Source organism: Protopterus annectens, chromosome 12.part0 (genome assembly GCF_019279795.1).
Source record: "Protopterus annectens isolate FY-2018-M chromosome 12.part0, PAN1.0, whole genome shotgun sequence".
Lineage (NCBI taxonomy): Eukaryota > Metazoa > Chordata > Ceratodontiformes > Protopteridae > Protopterus > Protopterus annectens.
The window spans coordinates 22,804,451-22,827,341 of NC_056746.1; the positions used below are offsets into that span (position 1 = coordinate 22,804,451).

The 22,891-nt window shown below is 41.0% G+C and overlaps 1 protein-coding gene across 1 annotated transcript in view; it reads left to right on the forward strand.

Moving 5' to 3' along the window:
* LOC122816340 (syntaxin-binding protein 4-like) overlaps nucleotides 1-22,891 on the forward strand; it is an 869,603-nt gene that overhangs the window by 329,380 nt on the left and 517,332 nt on the right. The window contains exon 3 of the mRNA XM_044089066.1: nucleotides 11,936-12,031. Coding sequence (XP_043945001.1) covers nucleotides 11,936-12,031 — 96 coding nt within the window. The remainder of the gene's footprint in view (nucleotides 1-11,935; nucleotides 12,032-22,891) is intronic.

Sequence of the window (22,891 nt, forward strand, 5' to 3'; positions counted from 1 at the left end):
ACTGCCTTACAGCGCACACTGCCTTGCACGCACACCGTCTTACTCGCTTCACGGCGCGCGTCTTGCATGCGTCCAGCAAGAAACTTTGGTGTAGGCAACAGTGTACACCTTCCATTTCTTGGCTTTCTCATGTTTACTTGGCACACCTCCTTCCTTGATACCTCTCTGACATCTGTCATGTAACTCTACCTTCCAATTACTTTTATCCCTTTCTGCCATTCCCCCCTGTGATGTCACCTATCTCCTACTCTGTTCCTCCCCCTTCTGTAACTCTTACACTACTCAGACTGTGCTCATTTGCTATGTGACAGTGGAATTCAGTATCCTTACCCTAATTTGCATCAGATTGCCTACTAATGCTTAGTTACATCTCTTAGACTTGGCTTCCCCCCTTGGTAACCACTACACGGTGGCCATGTTGGTTTTCCTATGCTGGTCCCTCCATTGACATTCCATGTATTGCATAAAACCTACATTTGTAGGTTTAAAACCTTCGTTTTTATGTTTTATGCAGCGCAGCCCGTTTGCTTGGGGCTGCGCTGGGTTTACACATCGGCAATTGCCGAAAAAAAAAATATATTTTTAATATTTTTGCATGGGGTTGCATTGCCAATGGCCACATATTTGGCCATTGGCATGCTGCCTATAACATATGCACCCTTTATTTGGAGCTGACATGGCTCCATTGCCGTGTTTGCAGAAACGTACTCAGTTGTCAACTGAGTACATTTCTGCAGCTAACAAGGCTCTTACACGGGCTGTTCTTGGCTTCCTGGATGCTATTCGGCTGCAAGTGGGCTGATTAGCTTAGCCACGCCCACTCCGTGTAAGAGCCGTGTTAGACTGACTCTTACACGGACTTTGGGCTGTTCCTGGATCGCGAAGGCTACATGGAGTCTTACACTACTCTTAGACTCCGTGTTAGCCTTTGTGAATCCGGCCAATAGTGTTCATGAAAAGAAAGAGTCACTCGCAAAACAGAAACACCAGTGCATTTTAAAGAGTCTTTCTATTTCAGTCTGTTGGCTATCATTATAGTCAATATATCCCTACCCATCAACATTTAGGATGTGTTCCAAGAAAGTGAAAAGTGCAGCCGTACTGTAGACTTTGTTCTTTACACAACTTTTCTGTATTTTAAACATGACTCCTTGCAGCCCATTCAGAACTTATGTCATCCTAATTGATTGACATGCACTATACATAACTCAATCAGTACAGCTTATCTAACATTAAACCAACAGTTAAAGTCAGAATGCTAATACAATCAAACAGTGGCAAACAAACATAGACAAACATTTACACTCTGCCAATTTTACAATCTATCAGAGTTCAAAATAATGTTAAGTTGTTTCCAGTAATGAAGATTCAGCTAAATATAGTGATGTACTGAAATATCAGTATTCAAACTTCTAGAGGCCTCTCTACATTGCATGTCATATGGCATCCATGCACTTTCTAGTAGGTCTAACCCATTACAGTACTTTGCTTCACAAGAAGGTCTGTAGCTTAGTCTTTTTTTGCCGGACTTGATTAGAGTTTACACACTTGCTTGCTTTTGTTAGGTTTATCTGAAGTCTAACACTTTGGCTAACTCATTGCTGTAACAAAAGCTATCCAGTATTGGCATTAGTCCAGTATCCAATCTATAAGACTTCTCTACATGTCACCGAGTTACTGTTCCCAAAATTTCAGGTCCCCAAGATGCAAGACATCAAGAAACAAAACACTGATGGCTGCCTTCCATTAGACTTCACTGCTGGTGCAGTTTCTATATGCGTGTTTGTATCAACAATGATTCTTTTGTTTTTGTAGATTTCTCCCTTCATGTTTGTGCAACAACAAAGTTGGTATATATAAGTCTGTGGGTATCAGGGCTTGCCCCCCCCCCCATACATTGACAATGTAGGGGGACTTTCATTCTGCAGAAAATGCTTACAGTTTTCTTTTTTATCCTTGTATATTTCAGGAATTCGTTTTCAGCATTGTGGATAGTCAGGCTTTAGGAGGATGGTTTTTAGTAGTGCAACAAGTCTATGGCCCACCAGTCATACAATTAACAGAAAAGAGCATACAAAATGGGGATTATACCATGACCCCCCATTAATATTCCAAAACGTGCACGCTGATTGGCCAGCTTGCACGTTGTAAATCGACTTATACTAATGGAAAAAGGTCCGGTCGCCCGGACTTTTTCCATTAGTATAAGTCTCTTTTAAAACACTGTCTCGCTATGTTAAAAGAGTTTAACATAGCAACACAGGTTTAAAAAAAGCGACGGACATCTCCGTTGCTTTTTTTAGAGCTGTCTCGCTATGTTAAACTCTTTTAACATAGCGACACAGTGTGTAAAAAGCAACGGAGATCTTGCTTTCTCCGTTGCTTTTTTTTAAAACCTGTCTCGCTATGTTAAATGGGTTTAACATAGCGAGACAGCTTTAAAATAAGCAACGGAGATCTCCGTTGCTTATTTTAAAGCTGTCTCACTATGTTAAACCCATTTAACATAGCGAAACAGTAAAAAGCAATGGAGATCTTGCTTTCTCCGTTGCTTTTGGCCACAGCTCTGATGTACTGCGTAGGCATGCGCAGTACATCAGAACTGCCGCGGATACCAGACAGCTGCGGAAGGGCAGCAAAGAGGCATTATACAATGCCATTATTTAAGAAAAGTAATTACTTCTTTTCTTAAATAATGTCATAGTATAATAGCAATAACCCACTTCTGGGTGTGGGTAATGCGGGATTTACCCACGGTTGTCTTTGTTTGCCACACCAACCGTGGGTAAATCCCGCATTACCCACACCCAGGCGTGGGTTATTGCTATAATATTATACCCCAACCCTATCCTGCTGCATATGGAGTGCTTTAAGGATCAGTACTTAACCTATTTCTTTTTTGTAACTAACACTGACATTCTGAAATATTGCAATGAAGCATACCATTTACAGTTATGTTCTGTAATCTTCTCACCATTAACCTTACTTTTCCTGTGTAGTATGTTAGCTACTAAAGCATTACCTTAACTGGAAACTAGTTGATATGCATTGTTCTGCGCTGTATATTAGTTCTGGAAATCATTCTCCAATACCTTTTAGCAGGGCCAGTGTTAGCATTTTGGGGGCCCCAGCAGATGTCAAGTTGGGGATCCCAGGCATTTCCAGTCTACGTATCACCCTGTCACTACCACCCCTCTAAAGCAACCTCTTAATTCATGATGCAAACTTTTAGGAGTAGTAATCACAGACTAATCTGTAGCTACAGTGCTCTTATATCACAACAAGCCTATGTACCACACTATGTACGCCCATCTCACAAAGGGGCATTAAGAGTTACTGGAATTTAGTTGCACCAATGATACATTCCAGCACAGGTCTGGACTTTGTGAAATGGTGCCCTAGGCCTACTGTTTCAGCCACCCCCCAACACACACACACACACACACACACACACACACACACACACACACACACACACACACACACACACACACACACACACCATACCTTCCAGTGTTCCCCTACCCCCCATTTTGAGTTCCCTATACCACTCACATTCCATTTTTCTTTCTGTTCTCACAGTATACCTTATTCTTCAGCTTTTTCAAGAAGCCATAATTTCCTGTATGTTCTGAAGTACATTTTAAAGTTTTTTTTTTCTTTTTACCCAACCTTTTCATCCAACGATGGCTTGAACAGAAATTTTGATTAAGGAAATAAATTGTGTTGTTGTGCAGCTTTAGTTTTCCTTGCATCTTTTCAATACACCTTTCCTGATGAAATAAGCCCAGTAATAAAGGAAATAACTCAGTTAAGCCAGAGCCCCCAGAAGACATTGGGTTATGCATGTTCTGAAATATCTTTAGAACATTTTCCCAACCTTTGAATCCAATGGTAGTGTAAATAAAAGTCAGGAATAAGAAAATAATTTGTCTTACTTTTTGGTTTTCTTTCAAGATGTAAGTTGTATCAAGGGCTTAATGTTCAAAGATCACAAAATAGTAACTCACAATAAACTAACAAGCCAGTTGTTGTCTGGATACACAGGTCCTATCTGGGAACTACCTGCCTATGCATCCCTCTGGTATTAGACTGGGATGAGGTTCAAATTGCCACAGTCATGTATTTCAAGTGACTGGTGACATATGTATAGATAGCATGCCTCCTCACTCCTCAACCCAAACTGTCAAAGGCAGATACCTGTGTACATGCCTGAAATGCGACTATGAGGAAAGTGAAAAAAAAGTAACAATTACAGTAACCATATTTTTCTTTGTTGTCCTAGCCAGTACACTGCCCCTGCACAAGCTACAGTAACTTTCTTTGTACACCTCTGAGGTTTGTGAGAAAAGTAAAAAAACAATGACCACAATGCTCTCAGCCCAAACACAAGCTATAATAACCTCTTGTGCACACCTCTAAGGTTTGACTGTGATGAAAATTAAATTAACAACCACACAGTCCACCCCCCCCCCCACACACACACACACACGCACAACCTACAGCAGTTTTTTGTATGCACACATCAGAGCAGGGCTCGTTTTAGAGTTTGTGCAGTTGAGAGCAGAGGCCATTATCAGCTTTATCCTACCAGGATCCTATCACAACCCTGTTCAGGTTAAACAGCATAATCAGAAAATTAATACACTTTTTCCTCTTCCTTTTTCCCCAAACAGAAACAGTTTTTGTGGGCCCCCCACACAATCAAGGGTGATTAAGGGAGTTCCCTCCATCCAGTTTTAAAGTCTGGGGAGTGGAGACACCAGACACTTAGAGATCTAAGTGCCTGAATTTTCTGTGCTATATTTTGTTTATTACCTCTTATGACGCCTGTGCACTAGCCGAGTAATCAAGGAGCCTCAATCCTCAACACTAGCACCAGTGAAGGGCATCCAAATTGGGAGGATAACAAGTACACACGCAGTGAAGTACAATTTCCCTTTACAGCACACAGAGCACAGTTAGTTGGGTCCTTGCTTCTCCCTTTCTCTCCAAATCCCCAATAAGACTCCCCACTGGCACAGCTATAGGGTTCAGATCTCAGCCAAGTGGTCAAGCCAAAACCTCCATTACCTTCTCTGTCCAACCAGTACTTTGTGTCCCTGCCCAAGTAGCTGACACACAGATATGCACAAACACACACACACACACACACACACACACACACACACACACACACACACACACACACACACACACACACACACACACACACACACACACACACACACACACACACACACACACACACACTTTGAGATTTGATTTATATGCAAACTCAAGACACTCCTGGGGAAGGCTGACACAGGCTCTCCAGCTATGCCCCCTTCTGCCCAGACTATACGATAGTACCACCTGCCACCAACCATCCTTATCAGCTACTATAAAGGCCCTTACCAAAGGGTGTCCAGTTCTACTGTACAATGTTACTATTATCCAAATAGTATGTGTGACAAACAGCAAGGCTATTGGAGTGGCTTGTACAGTATCACTAAATACATGCAAGCAATCTAAGAACTTAAATTATCTCTACATAAAACAGCCACAGTTAAAAGGTTTAAATATATTTAATAATAAATAATAAAAACACAAGACAATACTTATTAACTCAACACAATGATATTAGAGAGTTCAGAAATCACAGGAAATACTTTAAAAGAACATTGTAGGGCAGTCTAACAAATACTGAAAACAGCTAGACTAATCTTATTGTATTTCTATCCATCTCTAAGAGAAATTACTGTTCTAAATAACTTACTTACAGAGCAAGGTACAGTGCTGATGAGTTATTAACAGGTCTGAAGACAAATACAAAATGCACTCTCTTTCCCTGAGAGATAGTTCTTAAATGGATAATACACATTACTGCTGACTTATTTCAGATTACATCATTCTTGTCACCTCTGCTTAAGTTCTCAGGCTCACAGAACTTAAAATTTAACATGTTTATGTTAAGAATACTTATCTAAAACCAGAAAACTCCAAATAAATATGGACATGCAGAATATTTAAAAAGGGACTGTGTCATGTGGTTACTAAGTGTATAAAATGTGATGGTTTTAAACAAGGATACACACTGAAGAAGGGTTTTGTTACCTGAAAGCTCTGTGAGCTAATAAATCTTTTAAATGCTCCATGTGTCCGTATTTCTTTGGAGTGTTTTTGGTTGTACTGTTTGCTTCTCCAAAGATGGTCTGCCTTAGTGCTGGTCTCCTTTGTTTGTTGGTTGTTCTAAGAATACTTATCTCTCAGAAGCTGACAATTCTCTCTTTGAAGCTTGCATGAGCTGGATGTCATAAAACAATTACCTTGGAAACCTAGTAATTAACTCTGTCTTAAGACAATAGAAAGAAGCTCCTAGCCCAGACATCCTATCGCTTAGCTTGAGATCACACACAGTCATAAAATTCTTTTTTTAATCAGCTTATTTTCTTAGAGTTTGCAAGTTAACTGTGTATATGTGCCAGTTTTCTACCATGAAAACATACATTAAATAGGCATAGAGTTTATACACATTTCTGCTTTCTTCCAGCAGGGTGCACTGTGGTTACATTTTTGAAGCTCAGCTCATAACAGTTTTGTTACATTTGTAAAACAAGTCTGTGGATCATATTAATATTTACAATGACCTAGAGTTATTTACAAAATTCTATCTAGCTAGGCTGGCAGCCTTCACACCTCTGTAATATAATCATTTGATAGCTACATTTTTACTGATACCCAGAAGAATAATGTGTATACCCTGACATTGTTGGGTGTGTGTACACAGATAAAAATCATTGATATTTTTTACACAGGCACACACACCAACACACACACACACACACACACACACACACACACACACACACACACACACACACACACACACACACACACACACACACTCACACACACACACAGTCTATATTAGATGATCAAACTTTCAAAAGATCGACTGTCATATGGTCGACACTATATGAGATCTCCGTACAGCACGAAATGGGAAGATTTCCCTTTTCTGCACTGTAGTGCAATCTCGGAGTTGGTATATTTAAAGAGCAGGGGGTGTGGGGGGTGCAGCCCCCACATGTGGGGCAGTGTAGGAGGGCTTGGCCCCTTCTTAAAACATTCAGGTAGGTTATTTGTAGTTTTTTTTTTAATTAGCTTTTTGAGCTTTTAAAAATTCGACCATATGGTGTCGACCATATGACAGTTGAACTTTTGAAAGTTCGATTATCTAATATAGAGGCCACACACACACACACACACACACACACACACACACACACACACACACACACACACACACACACACATACATACATGCACACACAAGCAAAAACCACAGCAATACTAGTTTTGTACTTATTTCAGCAATACATTGTGTAACAGTGGTACTGACACACCAGATCAGTGACTGCTGTTTAACAGTCATCAAACAGCAGCAGGTGTAAGTTGCTTTATTTACCTCAGTGAGGAGTAATGCAAACCTGTCACTGTCCCTGATTTCACAGACCTTCCCTGATTTTTCTCATAATTTTGCTCTATCCTTCATAAAAAGTTTGATTTGCTTGTAAATCTTTCAGGATTACAGACAGTCAATAAATCCAGACATCATAGAGTGTCATAATTAATGTCCAAACAATACATGTTGATGCAAAAGGTGTTATTACTCTAATTCAATTAAAAAGTTAATAGTATATTTAAAACTTGTTCCTGATTTAAAACTTTTATTCTGCTATTATATGTTTTGCACTGAATTCTTCTGCAAATAAGTTGAAAGTTGTAGTCTCTAGAGTTCTGCCAGTGTTTAGAAAACTCCCTGAGAGAGAAAACATCCCTGAAGATCAGAAGCATCAGCTTTTTTTAAAATCCAAGGTTTGCACTGATATCAGTCACTCTGGGCTGCTGATCTCTCTAGTGCTTACCTTCCTCATGTTCGTTATCATCTTTATTCTAACAGGTTCATTTCACAGATCTATTCGGGTCAAAGGGCATAATCAGGGCACTATTCGGGTCAAAGAGCATAATCAGGAAATTAATGCATTTTTTTCTCCTCAATTTCCCAAAATAGCAGCAGCTTTTGTGGGGCCCCTACACAGTCAAATATGACTAAGGTGGCCCCCAGACAGTTAAGGATGATTAAGGGGGCTCCCTTGCAGCCACTGGTATTGCAAATACCTAAGCTGGCTATGTTGTTAGTTTTAGTGGAGTGAATGTTCACTAGCAGAGTTTAACTAAGCCAGGGGGTAGTATGTCAGTCGTAAAATATTTAATTGAATTGTTAGCGTGTTCATTGATAAAACTCTGTTACCAAAACCAGAGACATCTTTGAATTTTAAAGGAGATAAGTACACAGTATTGCTGTACTAGTTTTTATTATTTTGACAGACATGTTACAGAATATCAAGATAAAACAACTTGCAGTAGTTGGGGGCCCCCCAGGAACAGGGGCCCCCAGCAACCGCAGGGTTTGCTGGTGCCTAAAGCCGGCTATGCCTTTTAGCTCAGCAACTGTGCTAGGTTGTATCTTATACGATTTTTTTCTTATCATCTGAGCCATGAACATGGCCATGGACTATCGCTACTGTTTCTGTTGAAGTTTATATTCATAATAAAAGTTGTTAAATCAAATAAAGGAGTTTGCCTTTCATAGATTTAACATCCTGCTTACTACGTATTTACTAGGATGTCACCACCTCACAGACCTTTTCTTATGGTGACACCATAAATGAATGGTCCATCAGCTTGTCTACTTTTATATACAATTCTTGTATCCTCTTCTGCTGTTAAACTTGTAATAAAAGTCTTTCTTGAATGTTAGCTGTCTGTTCTTTGCTGTAAAATTAGTGTTGGATTTCAGTTCTTTTTGTACTGATACTATCTGTGCAATATTATCTGCTAACTGGGGTTGTTTGAGTTGGGAGAATGCATTTTCTACCCCAAGAAATACAACATATGAGATTAAATAACACTGATTAAGAACATATAACAAAGATGATTAAGCAAGGTTGGTAATTTTTCTAGAATCTGGATTAGGGGAAGCATCGGGTCATAGAAACAATTGGTACATATGATGAACTGACTAATTAGGGTAAATTATGTACTAAACTAAATAAAATTACTTTGAGCAGATGGTAATGGCAGAGCAAAGCTTCACTCTGTTAGGTTATATTACCTGAACTGCTTCTGTGTACTAATGCATGCGTTTTTAGACTAAATGCCATTATTTTATCTAGTAGTAGATTTTTGAGCATTAGCTCATTGTGAGGTCTGAAACAAAACAGAAATGTAGCCAGGGCTGCACAGAAAAACGCTATGGCTAAAATCAGGAAGAAAAGCTCCCATAATAATAGGAGCTCTCTAATTAAACTAAACAGGAAACTGAAAAGAGTATTTAAGTCCAATAAGGACAATTACGAGGTCAAGATAACCTCACAAGCTAAACACAGCCACAAGGTATTTTACAGCTATGTCCATAACCTCAAAGGCAGCACAAATCAGTGTGCTGAAGTAGTGGTCAGTAGTGCCACCTTCACTGACCAAAGTGACATAAAGAATTTGCTGGCTGACAAACTCAGCTCAAACTTTATCCCCCACTCCCCCGTACATCCTCCCTTCATGAAATATCTTCTAACATAACCCTCCAACTATTAAGAGTGAGCAGGTCCAGTGGCTCTTGCTAGGCCAAAAACACAGCCTCAGTGAACCCCAACAATATCCCAAGATGCCTCCTAAATAGCTTGAAACATGACCTATCAGGACCACTTGATACACTTTTCAACTATATCTTCAAAACATGGATTTGTACCACAAGAATGAAAGGCTGCAAAGGCTATCCCACTTGCTATCCCACTTCACAAGGGTGGACCATCAGCTGACACCAGAAACTACAGATCTATTTGTCTGAGTAGTCTAATTTTGCAAAGCCATGCAACAAATTATCATGGAAATTATCAACAAAGACATAGGGGACACTGGACCCAATCCAGTTTGGCTTTGTCAAGGGGAGGTCATACCTACAAAACTTGGTGGAATTCTTTGAAAAGGTCACCAAGGTAATGAATGAGATGAAAATGGTACATACAGCCTACATGGACCTGGCTAAGGCATTTAGTACAATACCCCACTCAGGCAGAGTTGACAAACTCACAGAGCTGGGCATAAACCCTCACACAGATCACTGGATTTCCAGCTGAATTCCAGAGAGGACACAGGAAGTTAGGATTGGTTTGATCACCTCCACTAAGAGACCAGTCACCAGCAGGGTACCTCAGGGCTCCATGCTGGGACCGCTCCTATGTCTTGGAGGTAAAGGCTAATGTTAAAGGCCTTTGGCTGATCAAGTTCACAGACTACTGCAAACTTGAAGCTATCACAGATTCCCCCCATGGCACAAACATCTTACATGATGATCTAACACCAACAGATGGCTGGTGCCAAAGGGATTAAATTCAATGTCAGGAAATGCATTATAGTGCCTTTTGGGAAAACTGCCACCCATAGATACATAGGTTCATAGATGTTTACTAGACTAATGAGCTCAAGGGCCTTTTTAAACCTAGCCATGCACCCATATCTCTGACAAGTTTAGGTACCCTTGATAAGTGTAAGAAGGGTCTTAGGAGATGAAACATTTACAAACAGGGCCCCTGGGAGATGAACCATTTACAGGTTGCCTTTGTCTGTTAGAGACATAGCTGCCAAACCAGGAATGATGCCGAGGTAGTACGAAAATCATTCTATGTCATCCAGCTTATAAGTAAGGGCATGGCATCCAGGTCCAAGGAAGTCACAGTGCCACTTTATTCAGCCATTATCATACCCATTAATGAGTACAATACCTCCTTCAGTATGTTCCTGACCAGACATATGCAGAAGTTGGGATGCCCACAAAGGTTCCTTTACAGGAGAATCCAGAGTATAAAGACACTGTCCTATACAGATTGTCTTAAAGCCCTCTTTCTATACTCTGTCGCCTGCAGGCTACTGAGAGACGATCTATGCCTGGCGTACAAAGGCATCCTCTGATCCAGCTCTAATGGACCATTTGCACATCCACAAAATGAACAGCATCAGAACCACTAGATTTAAGGATTCAGATTTTGCTTGTGACATAAATAGGATAGGTTGATGAGACAAATATTTGCCTCAGAGGATTCCCATGCTTTGGAATAAACGAGCAACTGAAAATTCACTCTGGGTCTGGCCACCATGTCTTTGATAGACAGAGGCAGACAGTAATGTACAAACTAATATACATAACCTGTTAGAAACTTCCTAACTAACATACCCCCCTCCTAATAAATGACCATGATACATAGGAGCACATCTGGGTTGAGTTGCATGTCTAGGCTTATAAAGGCCCTGGGGATCATTACCCTAGTGTATACTTATGAACCTATAGATTAGTAAAGCAGATTTTAAGTAAAGTTACTTAATGAGAGACATACACTGTCTGCATTCTAGTCACTTTAGACTTTGAAGATGATTGCAGTGAAGTACTTTTCCATGATGCCTTGTAACAAGCTTAGTTTATCTTCTTATAACCCTGTAGGTGCTTTTTCTCCTGTATGTCTATGAGCAAAGTTCTGTTCAGTGGGATTTGCCAATTAACACATAGAAATGTATTTGTATCCTCTGTTATTTTAATTTGTTCATTGGTATATAAATCACTATTGTTTGTATTGTATTATTCTGGAGCTTTTCTCCCCAGATCTCTGCTGAAAACGTGCTCCTGGCCCAGTCAGACATACCCGGTTAACAGATGTAATAAATAAATAAACAAATAAATAAAATATATACATTAACATAAACAATGCAGTTAGATGAGGACAGTAATTGACTACATAGATAAAATATGAAATCTGTCTAGAATGCATCACTAAAAGGCACGAAGTCCAGCATTAATTCTTGCTTTTTTTCTCTCTGATCTCTTTATCATAATGTCAAGGTGTTAAAGTAATTGGCGGTGTAAAGGAAGCAACAGGTGAAGAGTATGGAATTTATGTGAAGAGGATAGTTCCTGGAGGTGTCGCAGCCATAGATGGTAAGCTTAGAATTCTTTAGAAATAAAGCTTTGACTGATTCAGCTGTCATATCCTTTGTAAGATACCTTTTATTATGCCATGCAAATAACCCACTTTAATTAAGAATGAAAATATCCAGAGCTCACAAACTAAATTAAACATCTTCTGAAAGCTACAATATCTTTAGCAATGGTAAACCAGAAAACTGTTTGTCCTTCTCTCTTCTCCTAATTAGTATAGTATTTCTTATACTAAGCCATAACAGTTTATAAGTACTTTTTTGAGGTATTTCTTCTTCTAAGCCTTGACAAAAGTATGAAATACACATTTTTTCTTTTGTTCATTAGCAAAACATGGTAAAGGATGAAAACAAATAAATACCACATTTTTTTGTCCTGCATTACAATATGTAACATAAGAGAATTAAGTACACTTCTAAGTTGCCCTGCTTTAAGGGGTTGCAGACTGATGTAAGACTATTCATGTATTAAGGAAGTGTTGTCAATGTTAATAATTTCTGAATATACCAGTTTGTCAGTTTCAAAAAAAAATCAGACAACATGAAATATGAAATGACTGCTGATGTCAGAGGTAGCAGGACAGTGGTGGGTGAGGGCACTAAAAAGGCTTGTCTATTAAATTACGTTAACAGAGTACTGAGAAAAGAAACTATTCTGGTGAGTCTCAGCTTAGATACACGTTTAATAAAAAAAAGAGAATTTCTATGGCATGTGTGGTATCTGTAGCTATGTCAACAACAACAGATCTTTGAACTAAGGTATTCAGCACTGCTGTCAACTCTCTGAGAGTTTCTGTGAAATACAGTAATTCCCTGGTGATGATAATGGTGAACCACTGGCATTTCTTTACTTACCATATTGTAGTACATATGTCTTCTTGGGTATTATTTGAAATGCTATTTTATCACTAACTATTGTCACTGTTACTTATGTTCTCATTATTATCACATGTATAGTTTATTATTATTAGTGTACAATGTTTCAAATTAAGCAATTACATTAATAAATCTAAGCCTAACCTAAACCTTTGAATGTATTTTGCTGATATCATGCCATTTTTATCTGTGAGGAATTTCGGTCAGTTGCATTAAGAGAACTGCACTCAGACAGCCAACTTCTGTTAATTCATGGGTGTGGAGGGAGGATATAGTCCCATTGCAACTAATGACTCAAGTTTAGCTACCAACTTAGGTATCAGAGGGTATCTGAGAAGGAAAAGGAATGAGTAGCCCATGACAGTTCTCCTTTTCTGTTTAGGAGGTTGAGGGGGCATATCACTACCAAAGCAACCCCTTATGGAAGTGCATGGGTAGTACAAGCAAGATATTCTTGCTCAGTCATCCTGCAGCAGGGTATATGAGTGTTGGCATGCTTCCCACATCTATTTTAAGCATCAGTACATTCATAAGGTAGGGCATCAGGTTGTAAACATTCCATGTCTTAAGAGTGGAGAAATCAACAGGGTCCCGTAAGTATATAAGTGTGTGTGTGTGTGTGTGTGTGTGTGTGTGTGTGTATGTGTGTGTGTGTGTGTGTGTGTGTGTGTGTGTGTGTGTGTGTGTGTGTGTGTGTGTGTGTGTGTGTGTGTGTGTGTGTGTGTGTGTGTGTGTGTGTGTGTGTCTATATATATAGGTCCCAGTAACTTTGTTGAACAGTACTTTGGTCGACATCTGTTTAATTGACACAATTTGGTTGACTAAACAGATAATTGACAGGTGTGCAGGATTTTCAGTCCCTGGATAGGGGAATACACCCTTTTCCAGAGGCATTGTGCAGTCTCAGAGTTAGAATATATAGTTAGCAGGGGGTATAGGGGGTGCAGGAAATTTCCTCCCCCTGCAAAAAACAATGCTTTCTTTGTGTTTTTTTTTTACATTTGCGTGTGCTGATATTAATTCTTGGTGAATGCATAGTAGAGTGTCATCATGCATAATGTTTATTAATCTGTTTTGACATTATACATGTCGACACATAAATGTTATTTGATTAATTTAAGTAGATCCATATTATATATATATATATATATATATATATATATATATATATATATATATATATATATATATGTACACACACACACACACACACACACACACATACACACACACACACTCAATGTATATTTGTCTACATATCTGCATCTCTCCCTCTATTGTAAGCAGGGGTGTGGGATGTGAAAAATTTACAAGCAGGGGCCTGGGAGATGAATCATTAACAGGCTACCTGTGTCCATTAGAGACATAGGTGCCAAACCAGAGATTAATTTTCTGCTCCCCATCCAATTGCCCAAGTTAAACTTGAATTGAGTTCGGGAGGAACATCTGCTTCACCTGGATGGGGAGCCTGTTTCAGAGAAGGGGTAGTCTCTGGGATACATACCTGTCATTTCCAGCATTTATATCACAGGCACAGTTTAAATCTTTAAAATGGGTAATTCTGGTGCTGTTTGCTGTGCAGATATGCAGGAGGTCCATCAAAGTGGGGTCTGACAATGCCTTGTATGCTAGGCATAGATCTCCCCTCAACAGCCTGTAGGAGACAGAATACAAGGATAGGGACTTCAGGCATTCTGCATAGGACATGTCACTTATGCCCTGTATTCTTTTAGAGAGGAACTTCCATGGACATTCCAAGTGTTGGGTATGTCTGGTTAGATACATACCAAAGGGGGTATTGTGCTCAATTATAGGTCTGCTAAATGCCAAATAGAGTGGAACAGTGACATCCTTGGATCTAGATGCCATACCTTTGTTTATAAGTTGCGCAACATAGAATGGTTTCCTCACTACTAAAGATATATGATGGTCAAAGGCTAGATTACTGTCTGTGTGTCCCCAAGTCCCTGACTACTGCATCAACTCTTAGGGATGTGTTGTCAATATAATAGTAACCAGGGGGTGGATGACTTCCAGACGGATACTATTATGCATTTCTTGGCATTTAGTTTTAGTCTGTGGCTCTGGCACCAGTTGTTTTTTCATGTTAGCCCCTCCTGGAGAACATTTCTGTCAGTGAGTGATTCAATGACAGCTCCTAATTTGCAATCATCTGCAAATTTAGTCATCCAGAGGCCATTGACATTGTCTTTGACTTCAGAGAAATAAATACCAAAAAGGAGCAGTCCCAGGACTGATCCCTGAGGGACTACACTTCTTCCTTGCATTTTCAGTTCTCTGCTTTACCCTTTGGCCTTTCTACTGCCCTAAGGGTCTTCACCAAATGTGTCATTGCTGTGATTGCTTTTTGCAAGACGAGGGGGATACAAATCTTTCCTTACCTGGATGGCCTGCTTTTTCAGACGTCCTGTCCAGAGACCCTGCTTCAGCACCTTCACTATGCTATCTGCCTCCTGCAAAGTGTAGGGTTTACAGTAAATTTTGAGAAATCTTGCCTGACTCCTTTTCAGAATCATGTTTTTTCTCAGGTGCAGGCTTCAGACTATTCCTATGCTGGTATCCCTGCTGCCACCCAAGGGTCTGACTGTAATTGCCTTTTTTCAGTCCCTTCTTCCTCAGGTCTTAGTTATGGCCGAGGAGTTTATAAGGGCTCTGGGTTACATGGCCTACACCCTACACCATTCCTATGCTTCCTCTACCCAGACTCCATTGGTTCCTAAAATCAGTATGGCTTCAGCATTCTCATCCTTTGAACCTTCTAGTTCCTCTTATTCCATGCCTCATGCTAGATTTTCTGTGGCGGATCCATCAGCTGTCTCTCAACCCGGGGCTTCCTTTCCAGCCCCCATTCCCCTCTTGGTAACTTTTCTCGGATGCCTCAGGCATGAGGTGGGGGACTTCTTTCAGATCTCTAAAGGTTCAGGGCCTTTGGTCCATTTGTCAGAGGGCAGATCATATCAGCATCAATGAGATCAGAGCTCTCCATCTTGGTCTTCCAGCTTTCCACCATATTTTCCTTCCAGAGCCTCTCAGGATCTTTACAGGCAATACCACAGTGATGTGATACATCACCATGCAAGGGGGGCATGGTTTCAGCGCCTGTGCAGACTAGCTGTTCAGGTTTGGGATCTGTCTGCCCAGTATCTGGTGACTCCTCAGGTTGTATATATTACTTTAGAACAGAACCTCATGGCAGACTCTCTGAGCAGGACCATAACACAGACTCACAAGTGGATGCTTCACAGAGATGTGTTTCTGGACATTGTGCACCTGTGTAGTACTCCTCGGGTAGATCTTTTTGCCTCCCCTCTGAACAGGCAACTTCCTCTGTTTTGCACCAGAGTCACAAGTCCTATGGCACAGAAGGTGGATGCCCTTTCTTTCTCTTGGAAGGGGATGTTTCTTTATGCTTTCCCTTCCCTTCCTCTCATACTGAGAATCCTGTTCAAAATAGAACAGGATGCTCCCAAAATCTTGTTGGTGACTCCCTTTTGGTCCAGACTGCATTGGTTCCCTACCTCTGCACCTAGCCAAGGGCAATCACCGCAAGTTACCTCACTGGGTGGACTTACTCACACAAGACAAGGGGTCTCTCGTCCATCCTCCCTTGCCCAAACTTCAACTTACATTGTGGGTGATATGATTTTGATCCCTTTTAGGCACCTTTTTTCTGGGAATGTATTTTAGGTTCTGCAGGAGGCTAGGAACCTGTCCAAATGGAAGACATTTTCTGTCTGGTGTCTTGCTCATTACCAGGATCCTCTTTCTGCGGAAGTTCCTTAGCTTTTCTCTTATTTGTATGAATTACTCCATGCTGGGTTGGTATGATCTTCATTTAAAGCTCACCTTTCAGCTCTTTCTGCTTGATTACCTTTGAATACTTCTTTGGCTTTTAGGTTTGAGGTCAAACAATTTTGCAAAGGCGTCCTTCATATTAGGCCTCTCAGGAAGCCTATTGCTTCTTCCTTGGACTTTAATTTTGTTCATGAGAAATTAACTTAGGACCCTTTTGAGCCTACAGCTTCAGTTTCCTTGCAGCATTGTACATAGAGGAGTGTTCTTCTTTTGGCCCTTACTTCAGTTACAAGGTTGTCTAAGCTTCAGACCCTTATGGCTGTCCCTCTTTTTTAGTTTTTCATAGGGACGGGGTGTCTCTTCTTACTAATCCTTCTTTTATGTCCAAGGTGGTTAATGAATTTTCTCTTAAACAGTCTGTTCATTTGCCCACTTTTTTCCCTTCTCTACAGTCTGCCAGTAAGAAGGTTATTCACACCTTGGATTTACATAGGGAACTCAGATATTATTTAGATAAGACTAAGGCCATTCACAGGTCTGAGCAACATTTTGTTTCCTTTCATCCTAGATCTTTAGATTTGGCTGTTTCCAAGCAAACTATTTCTTCTTGGATTTCTAAGGCCATTTCCTTTTGTTAATCTTTTCATGGGAAAAGTCTTTCTGCTTCTGTAAAGGCTCATTCTACCATGGCTGTGGCTCCCTTTGGTGCTTTTTTCAAGGGACTGGATATCAATTCCATCCTTGAGGCAGCTACTGGGACTTATGTCTATGCTTTTACTAAACATTGCAAGATGGATGTGGTTTCCAGGCATACCTCTCAACTGTCCAGATATTTGCAGAATGTTCAGATTTTTGCCACATATTTGTGGTCTGTTCTTCATTAAATCTGTGGTTTTTCTGGATTTTTGTGGTAAATCAGTGAGGACTGAATTCATTAAATAATGACAGGCATTTGGGTTTCAGACTTTTGCATGGAAACACTATTAATTATTCTAGCAACTTTATATTTATAAGTGCAATGTTTAAAAATTGCCCATATTTTTGGAGCTTTGTCCCCCCATTATTTTTGGGTTTGGCCAGATATTTTCTGCTAAGAGGTTGAGAGCTATATTTCCAGGGTGAGAGCTGGATTTGTCAGGGCTATCCTGCATGGCTTTCTTGAGGGCTGTGCAGGGCCTTCTTCCTCCCAGGTTTCCTCTTGAGCTTTTGTGCTCTCCCTTTATTAGGGAATACTGCCACAGTGATATGGAAGGACATAGTACAGCTGTATAAAATCTTACCATAACAGTAGAAGTCCTTCCTATCACTGTTGCAGTATTCACCCCCCCTCCTCCCCCTTTTCTCTACTCCCAGTAGATGTCCTTCCTATCACTGTTGTAGTATTCAGCCCCCCTCCTCCCCCTTTTCTCTACTCCCAGTAGATGTCCTTCCTATCACTGTTGCAGTATTCACCCCTCCCTCCTCCCCCTTTTCTCTACTCCCAGTAGATGTCCTTCCTATCACTGTTGTAGTATTCACCCCTCCCTACTCCCCCTTTTCTCTACTCCCAGTAGATGTCCTTCCTATCACTGTTGCGGTATTCACCCCTCCCTCCTCCCCCTTTTCTCTACTCCCAGTAGATGTCCTTCCTATCACTGTTGCAGTATTCACCCCTCCATCCCCCTTTTCTCTACTCCCAGTAGATGTCCTTCCTATCACTGTTGCAGTATTCACCCCTCCCTACTCCCCCTTTTCTCTACTCCCAGTAGATGTCCTTCCTATCACTGTTGCAGTATTCACCCCTCCCTACTCCCCCTTTTCTCTACTCCCAGTAGATGTCCTTCCTATCACTGTTGCAGTATTCACCCCTCCATCCCCCTTTTCTCTACTCCCAGTAGATGTCCTTCCTATCACTGTTGCAGTATTCACCCCTCCCTACTTCCCCTTTTCTCTACTCCCAGTAGATGTCCTTCCTATCACTGTTGCAGTATTCACCCCTCCTTACTCCCCCTTTTCTCTACTCCCAGTAGATGTCCTTCCTATCACTGTTGCAGTATTCACCCCTCCCTCCTCCCCTTTTCTCTACTCCCAGTAGATGTCCTTCCTATCACTGTTGCAGTATTCACCCCTCCATCCCCCTTTTCTCTACTCCCAGTAGATGTCCTTCCTATCACTGTTGCAGTATTCACCCCTCCCTCCTCCCCCTTTTTTCTACTCCCAGTAGATGTCCTTCCTATCACTGTTACAGTATTCACCCGTCCCTCCTCCCCCTTTTCTCTACTCCCAGTAGATGTCCTTCCTATCACTGTTGCAGTATTCACTCCCTCCCTACTCCCCCTTTTCTCTACTCCCAGTAGATGTCCTTCCTATCACTGTTGTAGTATTCACTCCCTCCCTACTCTCCCTTTTCTCTACTCCCAGTAGATGTCCTTCCTATCACTGTTGTAGTATTCACCCCTCCCTACTCCCCCTTTTCTCTACTCCCAGTAGATGTCCTTCCTATCACTGTTGTATTATTCACCCCTCCCTACTCCCCCTTTTCTCTACTCCCAGTAGATGTCCTTCCTATCACTGTTGCAGTATTCACCCCTCCTCCCCCTTTTCTCTACTCCCAGTAGAAGTCCTTCCTATCACTGTTACAGTATTCACCCCTCCCTCCTCCACCTTTTCTTTACTCCCAGTAGATGTCCTTCCTATCACTGTTGTAGTATTCACCCCTCCCTACTCCCCCTTTTCTCTACTCCCAGTAGATGTCCTTCCTATCACTGTTGCAGTATTCACCCCCCCCTCCTCCCCCTTTTCTCTACTCCCAGTAGATGTCCTTCCTATCACTGTTGCAGTATTCACTCCCTCCCTACTCCCCCTTTTCTCTACTCCCAGTAGATGTCCTACCTATCACTGTTGTAGTATTCACCCCTCCCTACTCCCCCTTTTCTCTACTCCCAGTAGATGTCCTTCCTATCACTGTTGTAGTATTCACCCCTCCCTACTCCCCCTTTTCTCTACTCCCAGTAGATGTCCTTCCTATCACTGTTGCAGTATTCACTCCTCCCTACTCCCCCTTTTCTCTACTCCCAGTAGATGTCCTTCCTATCACTGTTGCAGTATTCACCCCCCCTCCTCCCCCTTTTCTCTACTCCCAGTAGATGTCCTTCCTATCACTGTTGTAGTATTCACCCCTCCCTACTCCCCCTTTTCTCTACTCCCAGTAGATGTCCTTCCTATCACTGTTGCAGTATTCACCCCCCTCCTCCCCCTTTTCTCTACTCCCAGTAGATGTCCTTCCTATCACTGTTGCAGTATTCACCCCTCCCTCCTCCCCCTTTTCTCTACTCCTTTTTCTTTTTCCTTCTGGATGCACATATTCCTCTTCTAGTCCTTGGAGTGTTGTTCCTCCTGAGGCTATTCAGTTCTGAGGTATGTACATCCATATGTCACCTTTATGTCCTACGCCATGAGCAGGAAGCATACATGTGACGTAAGATATCCTTGATTACTAAGGCTTTGGTAAACTGGCCAGGCATTGGGCTACCTTTGGCAGGGGATCCCTTTAATAAGGAATACTGCAACAGTGAATGGAAGGACATCTAATGTTATGATAAGATGTTACACAACTGTACTTTTTACACAAAGAAGGACTGACTGACTGTTTTTCTCTTCCTATGTTAATCGGCTGGCATTGTACACCTAATGTACTCATAATTCTGTATGAATGTATGCCACCTAGGGTTACCACCTGTCCAACTTTGCGAGGGACAGTCCATCTTTGGGCAGTTGTGTCCTGACAAAAAATATTAAAAATGGCAAATGTCCTGAGATTGCAGGACATAATTATGTCCTATATTTTCTGTAATAGTTGCATAAAACAGTTATTATGTATCTAAAATACCTAAATGTTATAAGAAACCGAATAAGCAACTAAAATGCTACAAGAAAAAGTTATTATTTAGGCAAAAAAGTTAAGTTCTATCCTTTGTACTGACCGTGGGTATGTGTCGGCCTGTAAAATCTGATGGTTGTCCCGAAAATGTCCCACTTTGGCCATTTGAAAAGGTGGCAACCCTAATGCCACCCTAATAAACTACATCAAGTTCTCTGCTGATACCTGGAAGCAATGACAAATGAAGACAGTGAAAATACTAGTTAACCTGTTTTTTATTTACAGGAAACCTGTACAAACATGCAAATGGCTACATAGAGGCTGCTGTACCTACCAGAAGTAAGCCCAGATTTAACACCAGAAACAAACCCCACCAATGGAATCCTTACCTTAACAGGGTATATAACAAAAAAAAAAAGTCATGGCCAAAATCAGAAAGAGCAACTCTCACAGAGACAAGAGCTCTCTGATTCAACTAAACAAGAAACTAACAGGTCTAATAAAGTCCAACGTGACCATTTACAAGGTCTTGATAGCCTCCCAGGTTAACGACAATCACAAGGCATTTTTCAACTATGTCAGGAACCTTAAAAGTAACACTCAACAGTGTCCAGAACTGGTTATAAATGACACAACCTTCACTGACTGTGTGACATAGTGAATCTACTGACTGACAAATTTTGCTGTAACTTCAGCCCCCATTCCCCCTCCCTTTACCCCCTATGAAATCCCTTCTAGAATATCCCCCACAACTTACAACAGGGAGCAGATCCTGGTGGCGGTCTCTAAAGTCAAAAGCACTATTGAGGTACTCTTCAACTACAGCCTAAACAGGTTAAGTGCCAGGTGAACGGAGGGCCACAATAGTCATCCCTTTTCATAAGGGTGGACCATCAACTGACACTGGGAACTACAGACACATCAGTCTGATATGCAAATCTTTGGAATGAATGATCATGGAAATGATCAACAACGACATTGGCAACCTACAGACACTGGAGCCATCCCAATCTGTCATTGTTAAGGGAAGGTCTTGCCTACTCAGCCTGGCAGACTTCTTCCAAAGGGTCACCTGTCTTGAGCTGGCCAATGTGTTAGATACAGTACGCTATTGTTGACAAACTCCCAGAACTAGGCATAAATTCCTACATGTTTCTGGATTGCTGACTGGCTCGCAAATAGCACCCAAGAAGTCAGGAGCAGTGAAATCACCTCCACCAGAATACTGGTCACCAGCAAAGTACCCCAGGGATCTGTATTGGGCCCACTCTGTTTAGCATCTACTTCTTGGAAGTAAAGGCTAATGTCAAAGGCCTCTGGCTCACCAAGTTCACAGATGACTGTAAATTGGAAGCTATCTTAGATTCCCCCCAATGGCAGCAGCATTCTGCAAGAGGTCTAACACAAGCAATTGACTGGTGTCAAAGCCATGGATTAAAAGTCAATGGGAAGAAATGCATTATAGTACCCTTTGAGAAATCATCCTCCCAAGCTAATTAATCCATCTAATTACTCCAGCTCTCTGTTGAGAAAGGGAGATATTTTTCAGGACAAGAACAAAATAGAACTGATCTTTTTTCTTGTGTTTTCAGTGTGGCTTTGGAAGTTGTGTAACTGGTTTGTCCATAAGTATTTAAAGGATGTTGCTGTTTCTATTGGGAAACCATTGCGATTAGTGATATTGAGATTTTTTTTTCAGCTTTTGCATGGTTCTAAATATCATACTTTTTTGTTTTGGAGGGGTTATGATTAGCTTAAGGTTGTTTAACCAAGAATTAAGGGAGCTGAGGTCAGCTGTTTGAATAGATGAACAACAGGGACGATCAAAGGATAGTTAGGTTATCTACATAAAGAGAGATAGGAAGATTAGAGGATAGCTTGTTAATAAATATTGAAAACAACAGTAAGGCAAGTATGGATCTCTGGGGCACTCCTCTGGTAAGGGGTGCTGAAGGTGAAAGGAATGAGTCTATTCAGAGGTGCTGAAGATGAAATGAATGAGTCTATTCAGGGGTACTGAAGGTGAAAGGAATGAGTCTATTCAGGGGTACTGAATGTGAAATGAATGAGTCTATTCAGGGGTACTGAAGGTGAAAGAAATGAGTCTATTCAGGGGTACTGAATGTGAAACGAATGAGTCTATTCAGGGGTACTGAATGTGTGAAACGAATGAGTCTATTCAGGGGTACTAAATGTGAAATGAATGAGTCTATTCAGGGGTACTGAAGGTGAAAGAAATGAGTCTATTCAGGGGTACTGAATGTGAAATGAATGAGTCTATTCAGGGGTACTGAAGGTGAAAGAAATGAG